Source organism: Heliconius melpomene, chromosome 12, assembly GCF_056956725.1.
Source record: "Heliconius melpomene rosina isolate 202511_hmr_F chromosome 12, ASM5695672v1, whole genome shotgun sequence".
Taxonomy (NCBI): Eukaryota; Metazoa; Arthropoda; class Insecta; order Lepidoptera; family Nymphalidae; genus Heliconius; species Heliconius melpomene.
In genome coordinates, this window is record NC_140400.1 from 12,621,659 (window position 1) to 12,646,407 (window position 24,749).

The window sequence follows — 24,749 nt, forward strand, 5'->3', positions numbered from 1 at the left end:
AAATGTATTTACTATTTGAACCTCTTGCCAAATATCCCAAAAAATCGGTATAATCTTAGCGAGTGGTCGGAGATGTCACCTCAGGATTGTGAAATACGTACATATTTATCTTTTTAAGACTTACGTCTTTCAACCAGAGGGTAGAAGTAAAAAGCACATTCAAAAATAAAAATATAACAACAAATTATGATTTATTTGATCACGTATATTCCACATCACATGCCTTACAAAGGCGAAATCTGTTAAACTAATGCACATGTGAACTTTTAGGTACTTAAAGCAAAAATAAATGAAATTATGATTAAGTAGTTCACATTTGCACTCGTTTTCACATAACAAGACAAACAATATAATTATTATCTAGTTACATATAGAGATGTGGGCACTTGGTGTTTACGTTGAACTTATATGATGCTATTTACATTTTTTTATAAATTATTTTTCACAACCATAAAACTACAATATTTTATGATAACCATAATAAGTTTTTCGTTATAGCTGTTTGTTAGTAGCTGGAAAAATATTTTTGGAAACATGGTACTAGAATATTTAGGTTACCTATTAAGTACCTCGCGGGTTGATAAAATAATCTGTGAGTAGGTTTTTTAATCAGTCGGATAAAAGGTTTCGCGACAGGAATATAAAAATTTAAATTAATGTTGCTAAATTAACATATAGTTTAAGTTAGTTTACACGATGTTCAGTTGTTATCAAATGATTTTTTTACACAATATAACATTCTGTAAGACTGTAAATATATCCTGTACATTTTTTTATATAGAAAACGTATTTTACTGTAAGCAACACTGCCAACTAAAAATAAGTTACAAATAAGCAAATATAAATATTTTACATAGATTTTTGTGTAGAATAAGATAAGGTTTCTTCTTCAGCTGTACATGTGCCTGTAGTCGACATCTAATTTGCAGAATACATAAAGCATTAGGTACATCTACATACAGCATTAGGTACAGAAGATTATTTGAGTAATCTATAAAAATATATATAAATAAATTAGCCTAAGTCACTCCTTGGACATTTCATAATAACTATACTCCTAATAGACCCGCGTCCTCATCTCAAGACATTGAAGACAAAAGTAGTCTATCACCTACCAATACAACTAGTGAGGTCTTTCTTTTCATTGAGGTATGTTACAACAGCATCTTCACAAATTCTGTAAAAAAAATATTGAAAATAAGTTAAAAATTAAATAATAATTATAAAAAAAAATTGATATTTTGCCAATTAATTATGAAAAAATGCGTTAAATTAATAATTATATTATATGTGAGGGCTTGTCGTGGCGAGCGTAGCGTGACTGTGGACGCGACATGTTGTAGGTTTGATTCCCACGCGGGCAAATGAAATTTTCATTTCTTCGCTCTGATCTCCGCCACTTGCGGGCAATGCCTCCTTCAAACTTGGGGAAAGGACTGTCTTTGAGCACTAGGTGCGCTTCCTCTGCCCTCTGCCTCTTCCTATCACATGCGGGATTTATAATATGCGGTTTTTATAATATACACGCAAAGATCATTGCAAATCCAAGGCCATTGGTTACACTACAGACCCTTGGTGTAATAAGTAATACATTAGGGTTTAATAACATTCTAAAAACTGGACAGTTACAGACAATAAAAACTCATATTTAAGTGTGACCTTCATAATCGATGCGGCCGTCGTGGTCGATGTCGCCGAGCGCTAGCACCTGGTTCAGCTGCGCGTCAGTGACGGGCTCACCGATCATCTCCAGCGCGGACCGCAGTTCGTCGCGCGTTATGTATCCATTGTCGTCGCGGTCGAACACTCTGCAGACATTAAAAAAGTTATTTTTCAAAAGTTCAAAGACACTTTGCCTCGCCTTCCTACATTAACTATTTCAGAAAATGTTAAGTATTTCATTTCCACGAGTGAGAATCGAACGCACAACCGTCGTATTTATAGTCACAGACTTGTAGGTACCCTTGGGCCACTACTAGCCTTAACAGAAAAAGAAAATAAAATACATTTTAATGTGTAATCCTATATGTTATAGCACCAAAACCATATAAATTTAAATCTTTCTTTTATAATACGAGATTAATAATATACTTAATTAATTTTAATTGTTTATACATACTTGAATGCTGCTAACAAATCTCTTGTTATTTCTTCTTCTGAATCCCCCCCACTCGTACTAACGTCTAGACCTTGTAACGCTTGTATTTTTGTCACCCACTGCATAAACTCATTTTCATCTATTAAACCATTTCCTGTAACAAAACAGTTTATTTCGTAAGCGAAAGTCATAATCTCCTCGTATTTTACTTAATGTACATTTTATCTCTTCGTCATTGTAAGGTAGGTACATAGGTATGTGAAAAAGAGAAACGTGTATGTCATATAAGGTCTAAGTGGCAGTTATCTTTTCTTAATAGGTACCTTAAATAATTAGTAATATACAGTAGAAACTCGATTATCCGGCCATCAGTTATAAGGACTCGCGATTATCCGGACTATCAAGCGCGATAATTATTTTATACAATTTTCTACAATGAAACCTAAGAATATTTATATGTACGAGAATGCGTAGATACGTAATTTATATGTAGTCGTATATTGGAAAATGTTAATAATTTCTTAATAAACGTTGATTTTCGTTGATATGTACTTGTTGCTTTTAATAGACATAACAATTGTGCTTCATATGCACAAAACCAGCTTTTCTCTATGCATTCGATTATCCGGATTTTCGATTATCGAATAACTAACGACAACAATTAATCCGGTTAATCGACTTTCTACTGTAGTTATAATGAAAATACTAGATACGAATTTAATTAATAATAATTATTAACCTTTTAAAATTTAACCTTGTCAAAAGTTAAAGGCGTATTGTCGTATATTCCTATTTAAAAATTATCGATTTATTTCTTATTTTCTCTATACCATTGAAGGTATCAAAGTAGGACTAATATGCGTTGATAAGTGAACTAGTGATAAAAATATTTAGTAATGGTAAAGGCATGTAAGCCGGCGTCCACTGCCCACATAATCTTTGTTCTTAATGCGCCAGTCAACACAAGGGTTGTAAGTGTCGTTAAATCTTAATTAACGGTATTAGGGAAGTCGTTATAGCCATGACGTCGAAAGCCATGGCATTGCCGTCAGCTATTTTTGTTGTTGACACAATGTAAATGTATGCTATATAATGTAGGTATAGTACCTATTTGTAGCTAACAAGTAACAGCCATACTTTTACGGTTAACTGACATTAAACTGGTATTTTTAGGTACAAAGGTAGGCAGAGGGAACCTAGTGTTAAGACACTCTGTTCCCCATTTCCGCCGAATTTCGGAGGCATTGCGCGTCGAGTGGCGGAAATCAACGCAGCGCTTTGTCTCGACACCAGGGCAAAGAAATGAAAACATTAAATATTTAATTTCCTCGTGTGGGAATTCAACCCCATGTCGCGTTTACAGTCACATTTTATTCCCCTGCGCTACAACTGGCCTCAAATTTCATGTTAATTACAAGCTCAAATGTCCGAAAAAAAAACATAATTAGTATTTTAATAATTTCTTAACTTAACTTTAATTTAATAAAAAAATTACAATACTAACAATTAGCTATTTGGGAGAATTTCCATGTAGACAGAGGGATATTTTATTAGAAATCCCTAAAAAACATATAATTTTTATTTTTGTTTACTTCTAAGCGAACGACACGTTTGCTGGTATTTTATCTTTAGATCTTTATTTATACCGATAAGTACCTACATATATATAAAAGTCTGAAGAGAACACCCAGTCACGCTAAATAATAATGGAAATGAAGCCTTATTTAAATAATGCTGTTTACTATTTGTATCTAACCCAACAATATAATAACAAAACTAGCAATATCTTTACATAGAGGAAAAAACTTAAGCCCAGTTTTCAGAGCTAAATATAAGCCGTTAGGATTAAGGTTAGTCCACACGTAAGAAGCCGCTATTATAGTATAATAATTTAATTATATATATTTTTTATAATTTAATTACTTTTAGTATAATAAGATCCGATCAGATAACCATCTCGTTTAACCAGAGCTGTCGCACCAAGCCACATAAAATCAATAAAAAAATATATTGCTTTAACGGGCATTTATGTGATAATAACTGGCAAAATTAAATTATTGTGTTTCTATAAATATTTTGAATAATAAAGAAGAAAAACCACCATCTAAAAATAAAAACATTTATACAATAAAAGATTGGAACGTTAAAAACAATATCGCCTCTAAATTTAATAATACAGATAGAGATAAAATGGATATTTCTTTATCGATGTAGTTTTAATAAATATGAAGTAAAATAATTTTAGAGTTTGAATTGTAATCTTATATCTAATTTAAAACTAAAGTGTATACTCGAACCTGATAGAACCGGTGGATTAGTATATTGCGATCGTAGATAGAGCGCGTTGCGTGCTCAGACCGGGTATTTTCGTTCGGTACAGGTGCTTTCACCGCGTCACTGATTTCCACGAGACAACGTAACAACTCTTTTATATTTCCATCGTAACTCATTTGTCATACGAGTATAGCTTCTTATCTGTTTAGTGTTAAAATTTTCCTCATATTCCATTTATTTACGATAGTAGATTTAGTATAGATTAAACTATGTTTGTATTTGTGTATATCTTAATTTGACGATTCCTTTGGCTTTTTATAAAACATCTAGCTTGACGTGAAATATGTCTTTCTGAAACGACCTAGATGAAAGAAACTGATGTAAACTGGGACAAGGACCGCTAATAAATCTTTGAATATTTTTCTAAAAGAAAAAGAACATATTGTGAACTTTCAGGATATTAATGACTTTTGTGAACATAATTTTCAGTGGTAACTTTGGAGGAAGGGGGTGTGAGCATGGGCAGCCGTGCAAAGGCGCGAGGTCACCGGAAGTCGGCGGCCCGCACCTGCACGCTATCACAATAATACTTCGAATAAATTATCTCAATCGATTTAATGAACTTTTATTTACTTTGCTTTCAGTAAGAAATTACGATAAATTGTCACGTTTTATACCTATACAAATATGCATCACACCTACTTCCGGTATAAATTTTATAATAGAACTTTTATAGAGAAAAATCGTTAAATGACCTAATTTATCTTAGCAATAACAAAAATCTACGCAAAATCGCGTTCGTTTTTGGCAACAATTCAAATCAAAGTGCAAAGTGGGCGATACTCGACTGAAAGTACTTCAGCAAGGACATATATTTTAAAATCTCACGACATTTTGGCTTGTGATTTAAAGATATTAAATACTGAATGATCTATACGTTTATGTGAGTTCATTACATTCAAACCTATGTAGGTGTGAATTGTAAGGTAAATTTAGATTCACTGTTTTCTTAGAATACAAAGAATTTTGTATACATAGCAAGTGATTAATGGCAGTGTTGCCAGCTACAAACATAATGTCTATTGTAAAAAGATGATGGATACAATAACAAATGTTAGCATAGTGTAATTAAATTTTGTGTATTTATTTATCACTCACCAGTTTTACTGGCATCCTTTATGAGATCAGCTATGAGTTCGTCGCTCACCTCAATACCCAGGTTACGAAGCATGAACTGCAACTCTGCCGGTGTTACGTGACCGTCGCTGTCTCTGTCCAAGAGACCAAAAGCTGTCCGCAGATCTAGGATTATAGAAATATATCAATTAGGAAGTAATCTAAAACACTGATTTGCTTGTAACAAATTCTTACATCGTCACGTTGTATCCTGCACACAGCAGAATAGGCACTAGACAAAGGTTCGGATACGGAGGTTTTGCGTATTGCGTGCAATTCCGCGTTTTGCCTGGACACCAGAGCGAAGAAAATGGAAAAATTAAATATGTAATTTCCTTCAGTGGGAATCAGACCTACAACCTGTCACGTTTACATACCCTTTGTGCCCCTATGAGTAGTTGGGACTTGTTGGTTCTGGCGCACGCGCCAGAACCAACAAATGCGCTAGAACCACGGGGGTGTGCCAGACCCCGCGAGCCGACTTGTCGATGCGTCGAAATTAAAAAAAAAAAAAAAAAAAAAAAAAAAAAAAAAAAAAAAAAAGGTTTAGCCCCCCATTTGAATCGATTGCGCCGGGTCCCAGAGCTGTAGCTCTAACCGTTCCAAAGATAGTTTTTCGATTAATTAAATGCCACTAGACGCGTCTCTTATCACTCACCCTCATTAAGCTCGGGCCCGGCCTTATCGCTCGCTTCCCCGAATTGCTAACAACGAACCTACGTCACAGTGCAGTGTTGCTGTCTCTTTCTTGCATTACTTATCACCTAACGACACCACAGTGCCCATCTCTTTGTCGCTATGTTGCCTAACAATTTGTTTATTAAAAACTTCTCATTTAATATGCAATTTCTATCATTTTAATCTAATAAAAATGTCTAACCTAACCTAACCTACCGAAATCCTGCAATTTCTCTCATTTTAATCAAAGCGCCAGAAACCGCGATACAGGACTGTGTGCTAGAACCCGCGATATTAAATCGCTTTCTACAAATGATTTTCTTATTACAATCTTTGTGAATTTATTTAGTCTAAATACTTCCATTGTATTTTTTACTATATAATGTTTCAAATAATGGTGCGCCGATGTAGCAATCTTTTGTTTATTAAAAACTTCTCATTTAATATATATATTTTTATGAAATGTAGCAAAAAGAAATCGAAATGAGAGAATAAAAATGTCAAAAAATGTTCAACCTAACCTAACCTAAGAATAAAAATCTTTTGTTTATTAAAAACTTCTCATTTAATATATGTATTTTTATGAAATGTAGCAAAAAGAAATCGAAATGAGAGAATAACAATGTAAAAAAATGTTCAACCTAACCTAACCTAAGAATAAAACTCTTGATTTACTAAAATTTTACTTTGTTTTATTTTCATTTGAAACGCATTTTAATAAAACCAAATAATATTTTTTATCACTTTAAACAAAAAGACTAAATAAATTAATTTACTAAAATTTTACTTTGTTTTATTTTCATTTGAAACGCATTTTAATAAAACCAAATAATATTTTTTATCACTTTAAACAAAAAGACTAAATAAATTAATTTACTAAAATTTTACTTTGTTTTATTTTCATTTGAAACGCATTTTAATAAAACCAAATAATATTTTTTATCACTTTAAACAAAAAGACTAAATAAATTAATTTACTAAAATTTTACTTTGTTTTATTTTCATTTGAAACGCATTTTAATAAAACCAAATAATATTTTTTATCACTTTAAACAAAAAGACTAAATAAATTAATTTACTAAAATTTTACTTTGTTTTATTTTCATTTGAAACGCATTTTAATAAAACCAAATAATATTTTTTATCACTTTAAACAAAAAGACTAAATAAATTAATTTACTAAAATTTTACTTTGTTTTATTTTCATTTGAAACGCATTTTAATAAAACCAAATAATATTTTTTATCACTTTAAACAAAAAGACTAAATAAATTAATTTACTAAAATTTTACTTTGTTTTATTTTCATTTGAAACGTATTTTAATAAAACCAAATAATATTTTTTACATTAGCATTTATTACATAATAAATAATGTTTCATACATATTTTTTTAAGGTAAAACTAAATATGTACATATAAAAAAATACATAACATTTTATAATATATTTTCTTAACTAATACAATAAAAATGACATCTTAATACTATCTTAACTTATAATGACCCCAAGCTAATGTATCTATTGAGTTATGCAAAATATGTCGCTTGGTGTCGTTGTATGACAAACAAATTTTATTATTTTTTTGTGTAAATATAACATGTTTGATGCTTCTAAATCTATACATTTCAGCAAGTTGTATTTTTTTATTAAATAAACATGATTTATAGTCACTAACATTTAATTTCTTAGTTACACTTTTATTAACCCCTTTAGCTTTGGTGATAGTACGATCTTCAACACTCATTGCATACATTTTTGATCGCAATCCAACAAATTCAGTAAGAATTTTTCCGTTGTTCTCGTCTTTAAAAAATCCTAATTTCTTTTTATTTACTTGAGGAAAGTGAAATTGATTATTTGAAGGATAATCAGAAGTATCGAAATATGAATTTAAATCTTCCTTAATTTCTTTGTAAAAATCACCGCAAAATATTTGGTATATCAGACTATCAGTATCAGTATATAACAATTTTATGTTGGTAAATTTATTTTTCATGTACTGATAGTGAAAGTCATACATTAAAGTCTTGGATATCTCTAATATGCTAAAACCTAAATATATGGGCTTATTATAAAACAATTTAGTTTTGCGAAGTTGGACTGCGACCAAATTTTCAGAAAAAATGGAAAGACTGTGGAATTCGGGGCGAGCAATGAGACTCTCAACATCTTTGATTTTTCCATGATTTTCCCAATGTGTTAATAATTTCACGTTTACTCTTTTTTCGATATTTTCCATTGTCTTTCCAAATACAGAATTATTCATCAGCTTATAAAAATCTTTTTCAAAGTCGGATGTTGCTAAAGTTCGTAATTGAGTGTTTAATTCAATATATTTTTTTAACCAAGGTTTTTGCTTGAATTTTAATGCTCTATGAACTTTTTGTACTCGCAAACCATATTTCTCACATTGCAAAAGGTTTCTATAATGTATAACATATTTTTTTTTGTTATATAAATTAGTAACTAATTTAGATTCTTTCGAATTACCCACACAAATATTTTCTGGACACAATGGAAAGTCGGAATGAGCATCATGTAAGCTATCGGGGTATTCTAGATCTACTTCTAAAATATATCCAATATCAGAGGTGATTGGTACATTATAATTTACATAAGGATCTTCCCATTCAAAATTAGACAAAGGCAAGTATTGAGACATAGCCCACCCATATAAATTGTTTGCATCAAGATAAATTAAATATGAAATAAGATCATTACTATCAAAAGTTTTCATGTGTGGATTATTTGCTTTTGCATAGCGATTACTGCATTGCGATATGCCTCCTCTAATACTGGATTTGACAAAAGCAATTTTGTCAAAATCTGTCAATAATTCTAGTTCAACTTTGGTATATTTTAACATAGCATCCCAACTTAACCCTGGAGCGGTACAGTAATGAGCAGGATCTAAATCGTAAGTCTTCATGCAAACATTTCTAAAATTTTCAAAAATATCACATAAAAGTATTACATCAGTTTTTAAGTAAAGATTAGAATAGTCAGCCATACTCTGACAGTGGAAATATATATATTTTTGATTTATTTTTTAGTTGTTATTGTGGAATTTTAGACATGCTCAAATTTGTAACAGATTTGCTATTACTAACGCCATTGTTTCTTTATTAGTCATAAGTGATAAGCATACAGTTTGAATATTATCGTTATCCGGTATTTTAATAGGTTTGTTCCGCTACATTGTGCAAGTTAGTATAATAATTTTCCGACTCACCAAAATTTACTAAGGGTATTTCTATTGGTTTTCGATCTTTAGCAATAAAATACAAATAAGAGTTTGTTGATAAAGTGACCATTTCTCTCTGTCGTCTAATTTAGTTTTTATAATATTCAAACTGTATGCTTATCACTTATGAAATTGAAATGAAAATTTTAGAAATGTTTGCATGAAGACTTACGATTTAGATCCTGCTCATTACTGTACCGCTCCAGGGTTAAGTTGGGATGCTATGTTAAAATATACCAAAGTTGAACTAGAATTATTGACAGATTTTGACAAAATTGCTTTTGTCAAATCCAGTATTAGAGGAGGCATATCGCAATGCAGTAATCGCTATGCAAAAGCAAATAATCCACACATGAAAACTTTTGATAGTAATGATCTTATTTCATATTTAATTTATCTTGATGCAAACAATTTATATGGGTGGGCTATGTCTCAATACTTTCCTTTGTCTAATTTTGAATGGGAAGATCCTTATGTAAATTATAATGTACCAATCACCTCTGATATTGGATATATTTTAGAAGTAGATCTAGAATACCCCGATAGCTTACATGATGCTCATTCCGACTTTCCATTGTGTCCAGAAAATATTTGTGTGGGTAATTCGAAAGAATCTGAATTAGTTACTAATTTATATAACAAAAAAAAATATGTTATACATTATAGAAACCTTTTGCAATGTGAGAAATATGGTTTGCGAGTACAAAAAGTTCATAGAGTATTAAAATTCAAGCAAAAACCTTGGTTAAAAAAATATATTGAATTAAACACTCAATTACGAACTTTAGCAACATCCGACTTTGAAAAAGATTTTTATAAGCTGATGAATAATTCTGTATTTGGAAAGACAATGGAAAATATCGAAAAAAGAGTAAACGTGAAATTATTAACACATTGGGAAAATCATGGAAAAATCAAAGATGTTGAGAGTCTCATTGCTCGCCCCGAATTCCACAGTCTTTCCATTTTTTCTGAAAATTTGGTCGCAGTCCAACTTCGCAAAACTAAATTGTTTTATAATAAGCCCATATATTTAGGTTTTAGCATATTAGAGATATCCAAGACTTTAATGTATGACTTTCACTATCAGTACATGAAAAATAAATTTACCAACATAAAATTGTTATATACTGATACTGATAGTCTGATATACCAAATATTTTGCGGTGATTTTTACAAAGAAATTAAGGAAGATTTAAATTCATATTTCGATACTTCTGATTATCCTTCAAATAATCAATTTCACTTTCCTCAAGTAAATAAAAAGAAATTAGGATTTTTTAAAGACGAGAACAACGGAAAAATTCTTACTGAATTTGTTGGATTGCGATCAAAAATGTATGCAATGAGTGTTGAAGATCGTACTATCACCAAAGCTAAAGGGGTTAATAAAAGTGTAACTAAGAAATTAAATGTTAGTGACTATAAATCATGTTTATTTAATAAAAAAATACAACTTGCTGAAATGTATAGATTTAGAAGCATCAAACATGTTATATTTACACAAAAAAATAATAAAATTTGTTTGTCATACAACGACACCAAGCGACATATTTTGCATAACTCAATAGATACATTAGCTTGGGGTCATTATAAGTTAAGATAGTATTAAGATGTCATTTTTATTGTATTAGTTAAGAAAATATATTATAAAATGTTATGTATTTTTTTATATGTACATATTTAGTTTTACCTTAAAAAAATATGTATGAAACATTATTTATTATGTAATAAATGCTAATGTAAAAAATATTATTTGGTTTTATTAAAATACGTTTCAAATGAAAATAAAACAAAGTAAAATTTTAGTAAATTAATTTATTTAGTCTTTTTGTTTAAAGTGATAAAAAATATTATTTGGTTTTATTAAAATGCGTTTCAAATGAAAATAAAACAAAGTAAAATTTTAGTAAATTAATTTATTTAGTCTTTTTGTTTAAAGTGATAAAAAATATTATTTGGTTTTATTAAAATGCATTTCAAATGAAAATAAAACAAAGTAAAATTTTAGTAAATTAATTTATTTAGTCTTTTTGTTTAAAGTGATAAAAAATATTATTTGGTTTTATTAAAATGCGTTTCAAATGAAAATAAAACAAAGTAAAATTTTAGTAAATTAATTTATTTAGTCTTTTTGTTTAAAGTGATAAAAAATATTATTTGGTTTTATTAAAATGCGTTTCAAATGAAAATAAAACAAAGTAAAATTTTAGTAAATTAATTTATTTAGTCTTTTTGTTTAAAGTGATAAAAAATATTATTTGGTTTTATTAAAATGCGTTTCAAATGAAAATAAAACAAAGTAAAATTTTAGTAAATTAATTTATTTAGTCTTTTTGTTTAAAGTGATAAAAAATATTATTTGGTTTTATTAAAATGCGTTTCAAATGAAAATAAAACAAAGTAAAATTTTAGTAAATTAATTTATTTAGTCTTTTTGTTTAAAGTGATAAAAAATATTATTTGGTTTTATTAAAATGCGTTTCAAATGAAAATAAAACAAAGTAAAATTTTAGTAAATTAATTTATTTAGTCTTTTTGTTTAAAGTGATAAAAAATATTATTTGGTTTTATTAAAATGCGTTTCAAATGAAAATAAAACAAAGTAAAATTTTAGTAAATTAATTTATTTAGTCTTTTTGTTTAAAGTGATAAAAAATATTATTTGGTTTTATTAAAATGCGTTTCAAATGAAAATAAAACAAAGTAAAATTTTAGTAAATTAATTTATTTAGTCTTTTTGTTTAAAGTGATAAAAAATATTATTTGGTTTTATTAAAATGCGTTTCAAATGAAAATAAAACAAAGTAAAATTTTAGTAAATTAATTTATTTAGTCTTTTTGTTTAAAGTGATAAAAAATATTATTTGGTTTTATTAAAATGCGTTTCAAATGAAAATAAAACAAAGTAAAATTTTAGTAAATCAAGAGTTTTATTCTTAGGTTAGGTTAGGTTGAACATTTTTTTACATTGTTATTCTCTCATTTCGATTTCTTTTTGCTACATTTCATAAAAATACATATATTAAATGAGAAGTTTTTAATAAACAAAAGATTTTTATTCTTAGGTTAGGTTAGGTTGAACATTTTTTGACATTTTTATTCTCTCATTTCGATTTCTTTTTGCTACATTTCATAAAAATATATATATTAAATGAGAAGTTTTTAATAAACAAAAGATTGCTACATCGGCGCACCATTATTTGAAACATTATATAGTAAAAAATACAATGGAAGTATTTAGACTAAATAAATTCACAAAGATTGTAATAAGAAAATCATTTGTAGAAAGCGATTTAATATCGCGGGTTCTAGCACACAGTCCTGTATCGCGGTTTCTGGCGCTTTGATTAAAATGAGAGAAATTGCAGGATTTCGGTAGGTTAGGTTAGGTTAGACATTTTTATTAGATTAAAATGATAGAAATTGCATATTAAATGAGAAGTTTTTAATAAACAAATTGTTAGGCAACATAGCGACAAAGAGATGGGCACTGTGGTGTCGTTAGGTGATAAGTAATGCAAGAAAGAGACAGCAACACTGCACTGTGACGTAGGTTCGTTGTTAGCAATTCGGGGAAGCGAGCGATAAGGCCGGGCCCGAGCTTAATGAGGGTGAGTGATAAGAGACGCGTCTAGTGGCATTTAATTAATCGAAAAACTATCTTTGGAACGGTTAGAGCTACAGCTCTGGGACCCGGCGCAATCGATTCAAATGGGGGGCTAAACCTTTTTTTTTTTTTTTTTTTTTTTTTTTTTTTTTTTTTTTTTTAATTTCGACGCATCGACAAGTCGGCTCGCGGGGTCTGGCACACCCCCGTGGTTCTAGCGCATCTGTTGGTTCTGGCGCGTCAGAACCAACAAATCCCAACTACTCCTATGCCACGAGTGGCCTCAATTATTATTTTTAAATAAATCTAATTTGCCTGAAACACAGGGAAACTTAGTTAAGGCGTCAGTCTCTATTCCATTTAAGTTAATTGCCGCCGTGTTAGATTATGTCACAATTGTTGTCAACATAATCTACAAACAAATTGAAGTTTTTTTTTGCTAAATAAATTATTATTATTAAAAATAATTATAATTTAATATTATTAAACATTAAAATAAGTAACAGGTACATCACAAAACTTTTCAGTCTAACAGTTTCTGAGGTACTCTAAATTGATTACAGTTAGACCTCGTTCTTCGTTCCCACTTCTTGGCTTTGACTTTCGTTTTAAAATAGGCCTGTTTCGTACAAGTATCCCGCACATTTATTTTAATATCTAACTATAAATATTTTTCAATGTCATTACAATTAATATCACTGACTTTTATTAATAAGTACAATATATATAATTATTACATGTCTTTTGATGAAAATGTAATAAAACTCACATACACATTTCATTACTTTGTATTGATAATAATTCTGTTATTATTTGTAACGCCATTGAACACTATTTATAGATATTTTATATTGTAGGTAATAAATTTGTTAATAAGTTTTACGGCAAAATAAGAAATTTAAGTTGTTATTTTATTCATAGAATATGTATGTTTGTATTTCTATTTTGTATCATGAGTGAATACAACATATTAAATATACAAAAATTTAAATAGTATTTACACGGATAGTAAAACATAACGAGAAAAAGGCTAGAATTCGGGGGAAAGTGGGGAACGGAAGTATCTTTTCTAAAAGGAACAGAATGTCTTAACACTAGGTTCCTAGGTTCCCTCTCCCTACCCTACTAGTAAGCTGAAGTAAAAAGACGCAAGTTAACCGTAACTTTTTAACTCAATCACTTGAGCTATGTGAGGATTATTTATTTTATTTTGTATTATGTTTTATTTGATTTTATTAATAGCCAATTTTTTGTAAATTATTGTACCAACTTTCAGGTCATTTAAAACATTTATTATATTACTGCTATTTGTCACTTACAGAATTCATTGTTCTTTTGATGACTCATGCCGCACGATAAAACTAATCACTATTCAATATAACGGAAATACCGAAAGTTTTACGTATCTACATAAAGACCTGAATTTGCAAATAAATATTCTAAGTAACTGTCGTGTGCACTAGAAATGAGTTTCGTGAAAATAAGCCTTCCCTTACTTTGCCTTGTACCGCTCACAATATTGACAAAAGATTAAAAAGCCGTTACGTAGATATTTTACACAGCTCTTATCTTCTTTCATCTTTCAATTTTAAGACTATCTACAAACATGCTTTGTTTTTTTTTATTATCAATGCGCAATCAATCAGCTTAGATAGCATCTTCACTAGTTAAAAATCTTCTTTACCTTAATTTAAATTTTAAATGATTTTTTTATACTAATTTAAATTTGTATGTTATTCTATCAAATGTACGAGTAAGTTATTAATTTTAAATTAATAACTTACTCGTACATTTGATAGAACACTGTCACTCAAAATAGATACCAGAAATTAGGTATCAATCAATTTCACTAAATGATATTCGTATTTTATTAGGTATTCTATTGAATTGTAATTGATTGCATAAATTAACTGTTTTATATTAAATCTTGACAGATATAGATAAAATAATAAAGCAAGGAGAGACCTACAAACTAGGACAAATTCGTATAAAAGCGAATAAAATTTTATTTCAATTTGCCCCAACTCCAAGGTAATAATTATATTTAGATTTCAGTTAACACTCTAGGTGTTTGGAACTTTAAATAAAATAGAGGCAGTTGCACCATAGAATTTTATCTAATTTGACAATTTAAATAGTGGCTTGCTGAAAGAGGTTCAATAGAAAATTCCGTCTTGTAGTAATTGTAATGTCTTGTAAATGCTTGTATAATATAATTCTTCTGTGGAATTTATTACAGTTCCCAAAATATCATCATATACTTTTATTTGTAAGTAGGTATGTCGTGGGTTGTTCTTAGTAACAGTTTTTTTTCACATTTCATATTTCTGAGATTGACTTATCAGAACATTCTTGGCACATCGTCTTGTTAAACGGTGTCAATGATCTAAATTTCTAAACAATTGACATTTTAACGAATCTAAGTTTTGTCTAACTAATTTGAAATTTGTTAATTTATACCTTTATAAAAAGTATCTATCTATTTCATCTATAACAAAAACTAGAAAAATATATTGATTATTGTGTGCATAATTCAAATATATAAAGTAGACATATTAAAAAGATCTGAAATTATTTGAAGTATAAAAAACAAAAATCTATATCTAGATCAGGTTATACTGAAGGCTGCTTTATACTTGCTAATCACTAACTAAACGATGTAAAGCCTCCATATCATTAATCATACTCGAGGTGATTTGAAGCCACTATAAAGTCATAGCAATTTAGTAAATAAAGATAAAGGAATTTAATTACTATAGAGTGCAAAGCCGTCGACGATATTGAACTAAATTCATTAAAAATAGATTTTACAAAAAAAACCGGACAAGCGCGAGTCGGGCTCTCCCACATAGAGTTCCGCACAAAAATAGGAGGTCCCGAGCTTGTTCTGAAATTCAGGCTTAGCTTAACCAGAGCCGTTTCATCTACGTACTACGTTTCATAGTTATTACGTACTATATTTTATCTCAAGTGTCTTGATAGGGAACGGAGTGTCTAAAAACTATATTAACAGAGTGTCTAAAAATTCTCCCTAATCTGTTCCGTAATCTGGATACAGTGAAAAGGTAAAAAAAATAGGATTGACGTCGTGACGTTAGGTTAGTTATTAGTTTTATTAGATGGTGAATTTTACAATTTAATAATTTGACTGAGGGAGTTAAGATCGTGGAGATTTGAAACAGATTTGTAATCCTTTGTGATTGGGATTAGAGCAGAACAACAAAATACTGAAGTAAATAAACGACACTAGTTCTTTGAACACTTTATGTTACTGTGTTGTTGAAATCTTTTAAAGTGTTCCGTCTAGATAGCGGCAATGGTATCTTTTCACAATCAAAATTGTACCTATTAACAATAGACTACCTTTTATCTATAATAACTTTCGTATCTACAGTTTTGTATAACAAATCCTGTTTAGTAGGATAGGGTGGGGTACTTCTTCTTTTAAGACTTAAAAGAAAATCACTTTTATACTTAAAATTTAAGTATAAATAAAATATAAGTATAGCGTAATAATGTAATGTATGTACGTATATGCGTAAATTGGTATAATTTACTTCAGAAAGCCATGTTATTATTTTTTACCTAGAAAATTTGTTAGCTCATGCAAATTGACCTTTACAATCGATTTTTGTAAACCGATGCCATAATGGACGTTACATTATATTTCGCTCATAGTTAATTGACCATGACACATACATACATACTATTGCCTATTATTCAATAAACAATAACATTATTAGACGATTATTATTTTTTTATGTAGACAAAAATATAAAAAATCGTAATATTTTTCGAAAATTGCCTTTTGGCTAGTAAAATATAAAAGGATACTCACTATTGAGCATTGCTTCACTTGGCGCGGGCACTGATGGACGATCGTCCACTGGAGACGACTTTTTCTTGTTCTTCTTCTCATCCTCTTGCTGCAAGCCAATACAATTGCTGTTAACGTCAGACATACACACTGCCTTTATATAACACTAACATTAATCGCTCTGAAGTTGACCAATACTGCCTTTCAAAACAATATGTTTACTGTGTTATGTCGGTAAAATATGTATCAGCACAATTTTATCAACTTCTGAACGTTATCAGAGTTTTCGTACTCGTTATCATGTAAAGGTTGATCAATATATTGATATTTAAATATATTAAAATAATTACATTTTCATAGTATTTAAATTTTTAATTGAATTTTAAAAGTGATTCTCTTAATTTGTGCTTATCTAATTCTACTGCAAATTGCAATATAAAATATGTAGAAAATGAATATGTTTGAACTTCGCGCTGTTTCTCCATTAAGTAGGGTATGGTTGGAGGGAACCTAGAGTTTAGAGAATCCGTTTCCCATTTCTCGTTGTGTTGATTGGCGGAACTCAACACACCGCTTTATCTTCCTACTAGCGAAGAAATGAGAATAATTTAGTCTCCCGAAATCAGACTGATAGGTGGCTATCAGTATATGCTGGCCTGCTGCGCCACGACAGCCTAATATATATTTAAAAAAATATATATTTTAAAAAATAAGGCACATATGTATGTAGGCTTGGATGTGATATTAAATCTTACTCGGGAAAATCTCAAGAAAAAAAAAATATTATCGTATTTTCTTAATTGATTAACTTATTTTTTTAATTTCAATTGTAACTCAATAGTATTAACAAAATATTTAACATTGTGTTAAAATTATTTATTTTATCGAAATAACTTGTCTTGAAATAACCCATATCTGTCTCAGTTGTTGTTTCTATGAGAATAATCCAATTTGGGCGAACATGGTTGTATTATTATACAGGTTTCAACCTTTTGTACCTGAGCAATAGAGATGCTGCTTTGGCATTCTTTGAGAGATACTTGAGAGTTTACAAATTGAAGACACAGAAACAAAGAGTAAAATGCGGATGGAAGCCATCACATCTACGATAGTTATCTATATATGTAGCTACCAACTGTCTGACAAAAGGAAACATTTAATATTATAGTCTTTCTATATTAAAATCATATTATACTGTAAAGAAGATTCTACAGATTTTAATTAGTAAGTTTTACGCTTATACCTAATCATTACTAACTTTCCTTGTCTTTCTTTTTGATTCTTGTAGCCACAGGCGCAATTATATGGATTCTTAAAAAAGAGTTTATGATGAAAAAAAAAGTAAACTATTATAATCTCATAGTCCGCCTGAACATGTGTCAATAACGTTTATCTCGAGTACGTGTGGAGGCATCACGCTGAAATTAATATCAAAGTTATATTTGTAGTTCATTTCCTACAAAATAAGTGCATTCACCTGCAATCTTAAATTTGTCCACACGTATAAGTTGCACTTGCCGTTGACATATAATTCTGAACTCGTTGGCGAGTCTGACTGACACTTCTGTCTTTACTGATATTTTTAGCTCGTTATAAAGTATGAAATTATTGAACTTCAATTATTTATTTTTTATATTCTATAATATAATTAGTGTACAAATACATTCCCTATACATAATATGGTCCTAATATCAGTTTATGTAGTGCCAAACCAAGATATTAAGAAATGTCTCGAAGTATATTTACGGATCACAGATTTATGGATGAAATTAAACTTAATTAGATATATAAATTGAATAAAATTATTCAGTGGATGAATTTGAACAGATGAAGATCGCTTTGAAATACCTAACTAATGTCGCGGTTGGCACAATATCAACTCGGGACTTGGCTACTGAATTTCACCACAATATTTAACTTCATGAAAAAATATGAAAATCCAATGCTGGCAATGAAACATACTATGCTTATGAATAATTAGTAATAGCAAAGGTAAGGCGGCCATTTGTTTACTGCAATCTTCAAAGACTGTATTAAATCAATCTATTTACTTTTTGTATGAATTAAACATCCAACCCTCGTCCTCAAATTTTCATAGAAAAATGTAAATCTTAAATTCTTACATCTATCTATAAATGAAATGTAACCGTAATTTTCTTTTAATTAATCTAGTCTATTCATCACATATTCTAAATATTTTATTTTTATATGTCAATGCAAAATGTCTAACAGGCTGAACATCTTTCACAAAAGCGATATTTTTCATTATTTTATGTGTAGCTGGACTGTTATGGTTATTTACCAGGTGGCATTTCATTATTTCATATAGTTTAGCTTATTGTAGTCAAAGTATAAGTACTTATATAAAGTAAGGTTGGAATATATGAAGTTTGTCTAATTTTAACATAGGTAGGTACGTAATATGGTTTTGGCTCGATAAAGTGACCAAAGTCAAGGACAGCGATGTTGCAAATTAGGCACATAGTTGCGAATATTTGGAAACATTGGAGTAATAACATTGTGTTGGCACACGCGGGAATGCATGCTTCCAAAGATTCCAAACATTGCGTTGGTTATGGCTAGATACGATGTGTTATTTTGTAAAATATTACATTTGTATATATACAGAGTACATGGCCTGCGGGAGCCGGGACTCGAGCACGATCCTTATAGGTCCTGAGCCAGCCGTTAAGTCGGAGAAGTTCAGGTACCTTGGATCCGTTATGCACGAGTCTGGAGGCATCGATCACGATGTCCAAGGGCGGATAAGCGCTGCCTGGGCCAAATGGCGGGAGGTCTCTGGTGTGGTCTGCGACCGCAGAATACCGCCCAAACTCAAGGGGCTGATATACAAGAGCATCATCCGACCGGTTCTTTTATACGGCAGCGAATGTTGGCCGGCACTATCTCGGCACACTCAGGAGCTTCACGTCACGGAAATGAAGATGCTGAGGTGGATGTGCGGCGTAACGCGGTCTGACCGCATACGCAACACATTCATTCGAGGTAGTCTTGGGGTCCGTGACGTAGCGGATAAGCTCCAAGAGCATCGTCTGAGATGGTTTGGCCACGTTACGCGCCGGCCTAAGAACTATGTCGGTTGCAAGTGCCTTGCTATATCAGTTCCTGGAGTGAGACCTCCTGGACGCCCAAGGAAGCGCTGGCTGGATGTCGTGATGCAGGACATGAGAGCCAATGGTCTAACCACCGAGGACGCAAAAGACCGTGCAAAGTGGAGTAGGTTGAGTAGGAGGGCAGACCTTGGCAATAGCCGGGATTAATGCCAGGAGGAAGAAGAAGAAGAAGATTACATTTGTATATATAAAACCTTAGAATAAAGCAGCTTTTTTAATAACTTTTAAAATGCGAAAATTATATAGGATTTGGTCTACTTGCCAGTTTTACAATTTAAAGTAGGAAAAATATTAGGTACAATATAATGGAACTCTTACCTTTCTTCTACTTCTAGAAGTAGTCGCCATACCCTGAAACAAAAAGTAAAGTTAGAATAACGTTATAAGTAGATAATGCGAAATAATAGCACTTTAAAAAATCGGTTAAGTGCGAATCGGACTCGCCTGCCGATGCTCCCGTACCAATTTCAGGATTATAGGGCAACTATACTAAATATATCTAATATAATAGAAATGGACAAACTTTAATTTGCGGACATATGAAATGAACAACAAATATCAGAAATTGAAGAAGAATTGAATTTAAAGAATTTGAAAGTAAGACACACCGAATAATATTATATTTTCTATTTACTTTGAATGATTGACTCTACATTTTGTGAAAGTTAATTTGATAAAACGTTTAAGAAAAGAAGCAAAACGTAAAAGAAAATGCAAAGTTCAATGTTGATAAATTAGAATGAAAATTATTATTATATAAACTGAAATAAAGAAATTAATAAGTAATTAATATAAACGAAGCTTATTACAATTATTTCTATAAGAATTTGTCACTACATACCTACTGACCGACTCCAAGGTCTGGAATCTTGCCAAATTTGAGAGGAAATGTTTTAAATTTTTTTTGAAGTAGTTATTAGGAATAGCTAAACTAAATAACGAGAAGAACCTAGATATACCTTAATATTATATACTCTTAGTTATACGCACGTACTTACAAAACTTATTTTACTGTAATAGTTGCGGCATTATTAAACTTATAGTACTTCGATAGCTATTGCATGATTATTATTTATCTTTTGGAAAATTTTATCTAAGAGTACCTACCAAGGTTCCTACAATTATAATATATAATTATTATTAATTACACTATGTAATATGTCTTTTCCATTATTAGTAAAGATAACATGTCACATTAAATTCGGTCTTATGTTATTATGTTTATAAAATATAAATAATCATTTAAAAACTTTACATTTCTAATACTTTTTGACAAAGAAAAAAAACAAAATTGATCAATACACTTACATATCGTTTGAAATACAGGAACTTGAATAGTAAGCTCTTAAACGCGTAAGCCCATTGACAATGGGAATCCATTAAACAAACCCCGCTAACCTGGCCGTGTTCTTGATTCTGGAGTAGGTTTCAATCAGAAATAGAAAGAGCAGTGGCCGAGTTCCCTATCTTTTATTTATAATCGCTATTTAGAAACGATGCGTGCCACTGTCCAATTGCTATTTCCCGCGTAACAAACGGTTTCGAATAGAATTACTGACTTTGTGCTTTTTGTTGTTGGTGTAATTTTTTGGAACCCGGTCAGAAGAAACTTTACATATTATATGCTACAAATTATTTCATATTCTATAAACATAAGTTATTCTATTAACATATTCTATTAACATTAGTTTCTAGCACGATACAAAAATTTAAAAATATGTCAAGATATTTCAAAATACAGATAAAAAACAAATAAAAAAAAAGTATAAAGTTAAAATATGGGTAAAATCTTATTGATAATGACATTTTTACTTTGATTTAATAGAAAGAGAGTAGAGAATAAATTCCTTTTTTACGAAAACCTATCAACTGTTATCATTTAGTTCATTTATTTGTATAAGAAATTAAAAAACACCCCTGTAGTACTTGCAAATATTATAGTGTAGGGTAGTATATGGTAAGATACTATAATGTTAATAATAGGTACTACAGCATAACAAAAATAAAAGTGACTATACATCTTTTCCGATCGATACGGTCAAACCTTTATACAATGAAAACAGCCTTGCAGTGCCTTGTTGTGCCTAGTTTGTATTGGTGGAGCCTGATTAATGGCCATACCTCTTGTCATACGACACGATCTTTACACAAGCGAACGTTAACGTTAATTTATTTGTAAAAAGTCCTTTGATAATATATAATCTCATCAAAATAAACAATTACAAACGCACAGTCGAAACCACTGAAAAAAACTGAGTAAAATGCTGTAAGTTCTTTGGACAGAGTAGGAGGAGAAAAGAGAAGATTTCTTGAAACCCTTAAAACTACAAGAAAAACATTATAAGATATTACATTCTACATCGTGAACCTCACGCAGACGAAGTTGCGAGCGGCAACTCGTAGAAGTCGTTGAAAATAAATTGATTATGCATCCTAGCTGCATATTAAGCGTGTGGGTGCATAACATGTCAATATGAAGCTTATTTTTTGTGTTTTTTCTCCATATTTTTATGTTGGTTTTTAATTAATAGAAATATTGACGCTTCTGTATTATAATGTAATATTATTTTTAAAAATTTGTAGAGGTAAATAAAATATATGAAAGCTCAAAAAATAATGAAACATTTTTAGGCAAGTATAATAATTAACACGCAAAGGAAATAAATGTACCATTTCAAACACTTACACGTAATTTAATAGACTGTACTAGAGTGATACACAGATAAAGGGGTATTTTTTATCATTATACTTAATTATTAATAGTTAAATATTTAGTAAATTAGTTCAAATCGTAATTGCGCTTGTAAAAGTTGCACCTTTAGTATGTACCCGACAATTGTATCTTAATATAAATAGAAAGAAGGGAAGAGTGTACTAAGTTTTTAATAAATCCTTTAGGAGCTTAAATAATCGGTCTATTCTAAATAATATTAAGAAAGTAAAATATTTCCACCACAGCACTCGCTTAATGTAAATATTCGACATATTGAACCATAAAATAACGTTAATTAATTTTCCGTTAGTCAGTGTAATATGTAAGTAAAATATGCTAACACTAATATATGATAACGACAAGTGTATACAACTTGTTTGAGTTAAATGTTTCTCAAATTAACAATGAATAACGAGCATATATTTTCTAGTAATTTTAGCATGCATAATATCTATGGCTCTGCCTATCTACATAATTATTTAAAAGTCATAAAAAATAATGGCAATCTTAGATTATTTATTAATTTTTTTCAATTTAGCGTAAAAAACACCGGTCAAATCTCGTCTACCGAGGATTCCGTTATTGTGATTGATTTTTTCCATTATTTGCGTAGTAAGTTCACTGCATGCCAAATTTCATAATTATACGTCCACGGGAAGTACCCTACAGAAGAATTTACCCGGGAATTTCATACAAATTGCAATAAAAGCGATGCATACATGGTCTTATCTTTGGATTGCTTAATTTAAAAGCCTATATTTTTCTCTCTATATTTTTCTTTCTATATTTTTCTCCGGACTGTAGATCTAAATATTTGACATTAATTTCAAATTGATGACCTCACGCGATCTTAAAATAAATGTTCTAAACAGGCGGACAGAAAAGACAACAAATTGATTCTATACCTAAGGGTTCTGTTTTTTCTTTGAGTTAGGAACCGTAAAAACTGTGCTATTAAACGTTTTATGGAAGTCGTAGAAATAGTCATGAACCCTGTACAAATAGATAAAACACTAAACAACACCACGTTTCTGGGACCTACCCGGCGAATCTTCTATTTAATTTAAGTTTATATTAATTCGAAATTTTGTTATTGTAAAATCAGATAACATTACAATTCAAAATAAAAACAAACATTTCACCATAGAAAAACAAACACAAGAATCTTCACTGTTTTAACACTCACTTTTTATGACTAATACTACTTAATTATATTTTTTTTATAATATAATTACCACATACAACAAACACAAGCTAATAAGTATTTTATAGTTATTAAAAGTAAATTACGTGATTGGATTCTGTAGGTACCTATGGTAGAAGAGGTGAATATCACAACGTCGATGGCAGGTAGAGGTGACAATTTGTGGTGACGAAGACTGGCGCTGGCCGTGGTGAGCGGCGTGGGGAGTAATCACGAGTGCCTGATGTCGCGCTCGGTCTTTGTACGCCTCGCCTTCGAGTTCGTTTATTGCGCGGATATTTCGGTATATCACAGCCATCAGACAAATCACGGCCGTGCGACCCGGTCCGAACGAGCTCTAATAATAAACTTGTTTATATTTTTTACTCTCGTGATAATATTTATGATTCTGTTCAAAGTCAGCCTAAAAAAATCTACTATCGTGGACCTCGGGGAGCACGTGCGTCCCCAAATAGAGAACGACACATTTCAATTTAAACATGAGTAGGCTGCAGTTCTAATAGGGAATTCGAAAGATCGCAAGAATCGCCGCCAAAATCCGTTTTTGGCGACGATAGTGTCATAAAACGAGTCGACGCTACGCCAACGTATAATGTGCGAGTGGAGGGCGTTGGAGGGCGGTGGAGGGGGGTGTTTGATTGAACCAGGTACGGTACGTACCGAGATCGTTTCAGAAATCGCGCTGCAGAAGGCGCCGAAGCCGGAGTGCGCGGGAGGAGTTGCCGGCGGAGAGCCGCTCGAGCGGTGCATGGCGCGGCGTGCCCCGGCGGTCGGCGAGCACTGCCGGCCGCCACGCGCCGC

The 24,749-nt window shown here is 30.7% G+C and overlaps 1 protein-coding gene across 4 annotated transcripts; it reads right to left on the reverse strand.

Annotated features, from left to right (window-relative positions):
- Positions 1 to 158: 158 nt before the first annotated feature.
- On the reverse strand, positions 159 to 24,732 carry Eip63F-1 (Ecdysone-induced protein 63F 1). 4 transcript variants are annotated; one of them, XM_085194067.1, is made up of 7 exons: positions 24,609 to 24,732; positions 20,350 to 20,382; positions 16,919 to 17,006; positions 5,531 to 5,674; positions 2,120 to 2,252; positions 1,660 to 1,808; positions 159 to 1,177 (listed from the first exon to the last, which is right to left on the reverse strand). In XM_085194067.1, the coding sequence occupies exons 1-7, from the start codon at positions 24,696 to 24,698 to the stop codon at positions 1,155 to 1,157; spliced, it is 660 nt and encodes a 219-aa protein (XP_085050193.1). In that variant the 5' UTR covers positions 24,699 to 24,732; the 3' UTR covers positions 159 to 1,154. The 4 variants fall into 4 exon arrangements, with proteins under 4 accessions (XP_085050193.1, XP_085050194.1, XP_085050196.1 ...); XM_085194068.1 differs by lacking the exon at positions 24,609 to 24,732 and adding an exon at positions 24,056 to 24,196; XM_085194070.1 differs by lacking the exon at positions 24,609 to 24,732 and adding an exon at positions 21,030 to 21,106.
- Positions 24,733 to 24,749: the final 17 nt, after the last annotated feature.

Bases quoted from the DNA above. Each gene is read 5' to 3' on its own strand.
- Eip63F-1 (XM_085194067.1), bottom strand. From the start codon at position 24,698: ATGCACCGCTCGAGCGGCTCTCCGCCGGCAACTCCTCCCGCGCACTCC. The intron at 2,253-5,530 runs GTGAGTGATAAA...GTTTTGTTACAG, and splicing joins AAAGGATGCCAGTAAAACTG to GAAATGGTTTAATAGATGAA. The intron at 1,809-2,119 runs GTATGTATAAAC...TAATGTCTGCAG, and splicing joins GATTTGTTAGCAGCATTCAA to AGTGTTCGACCGCGACGACA.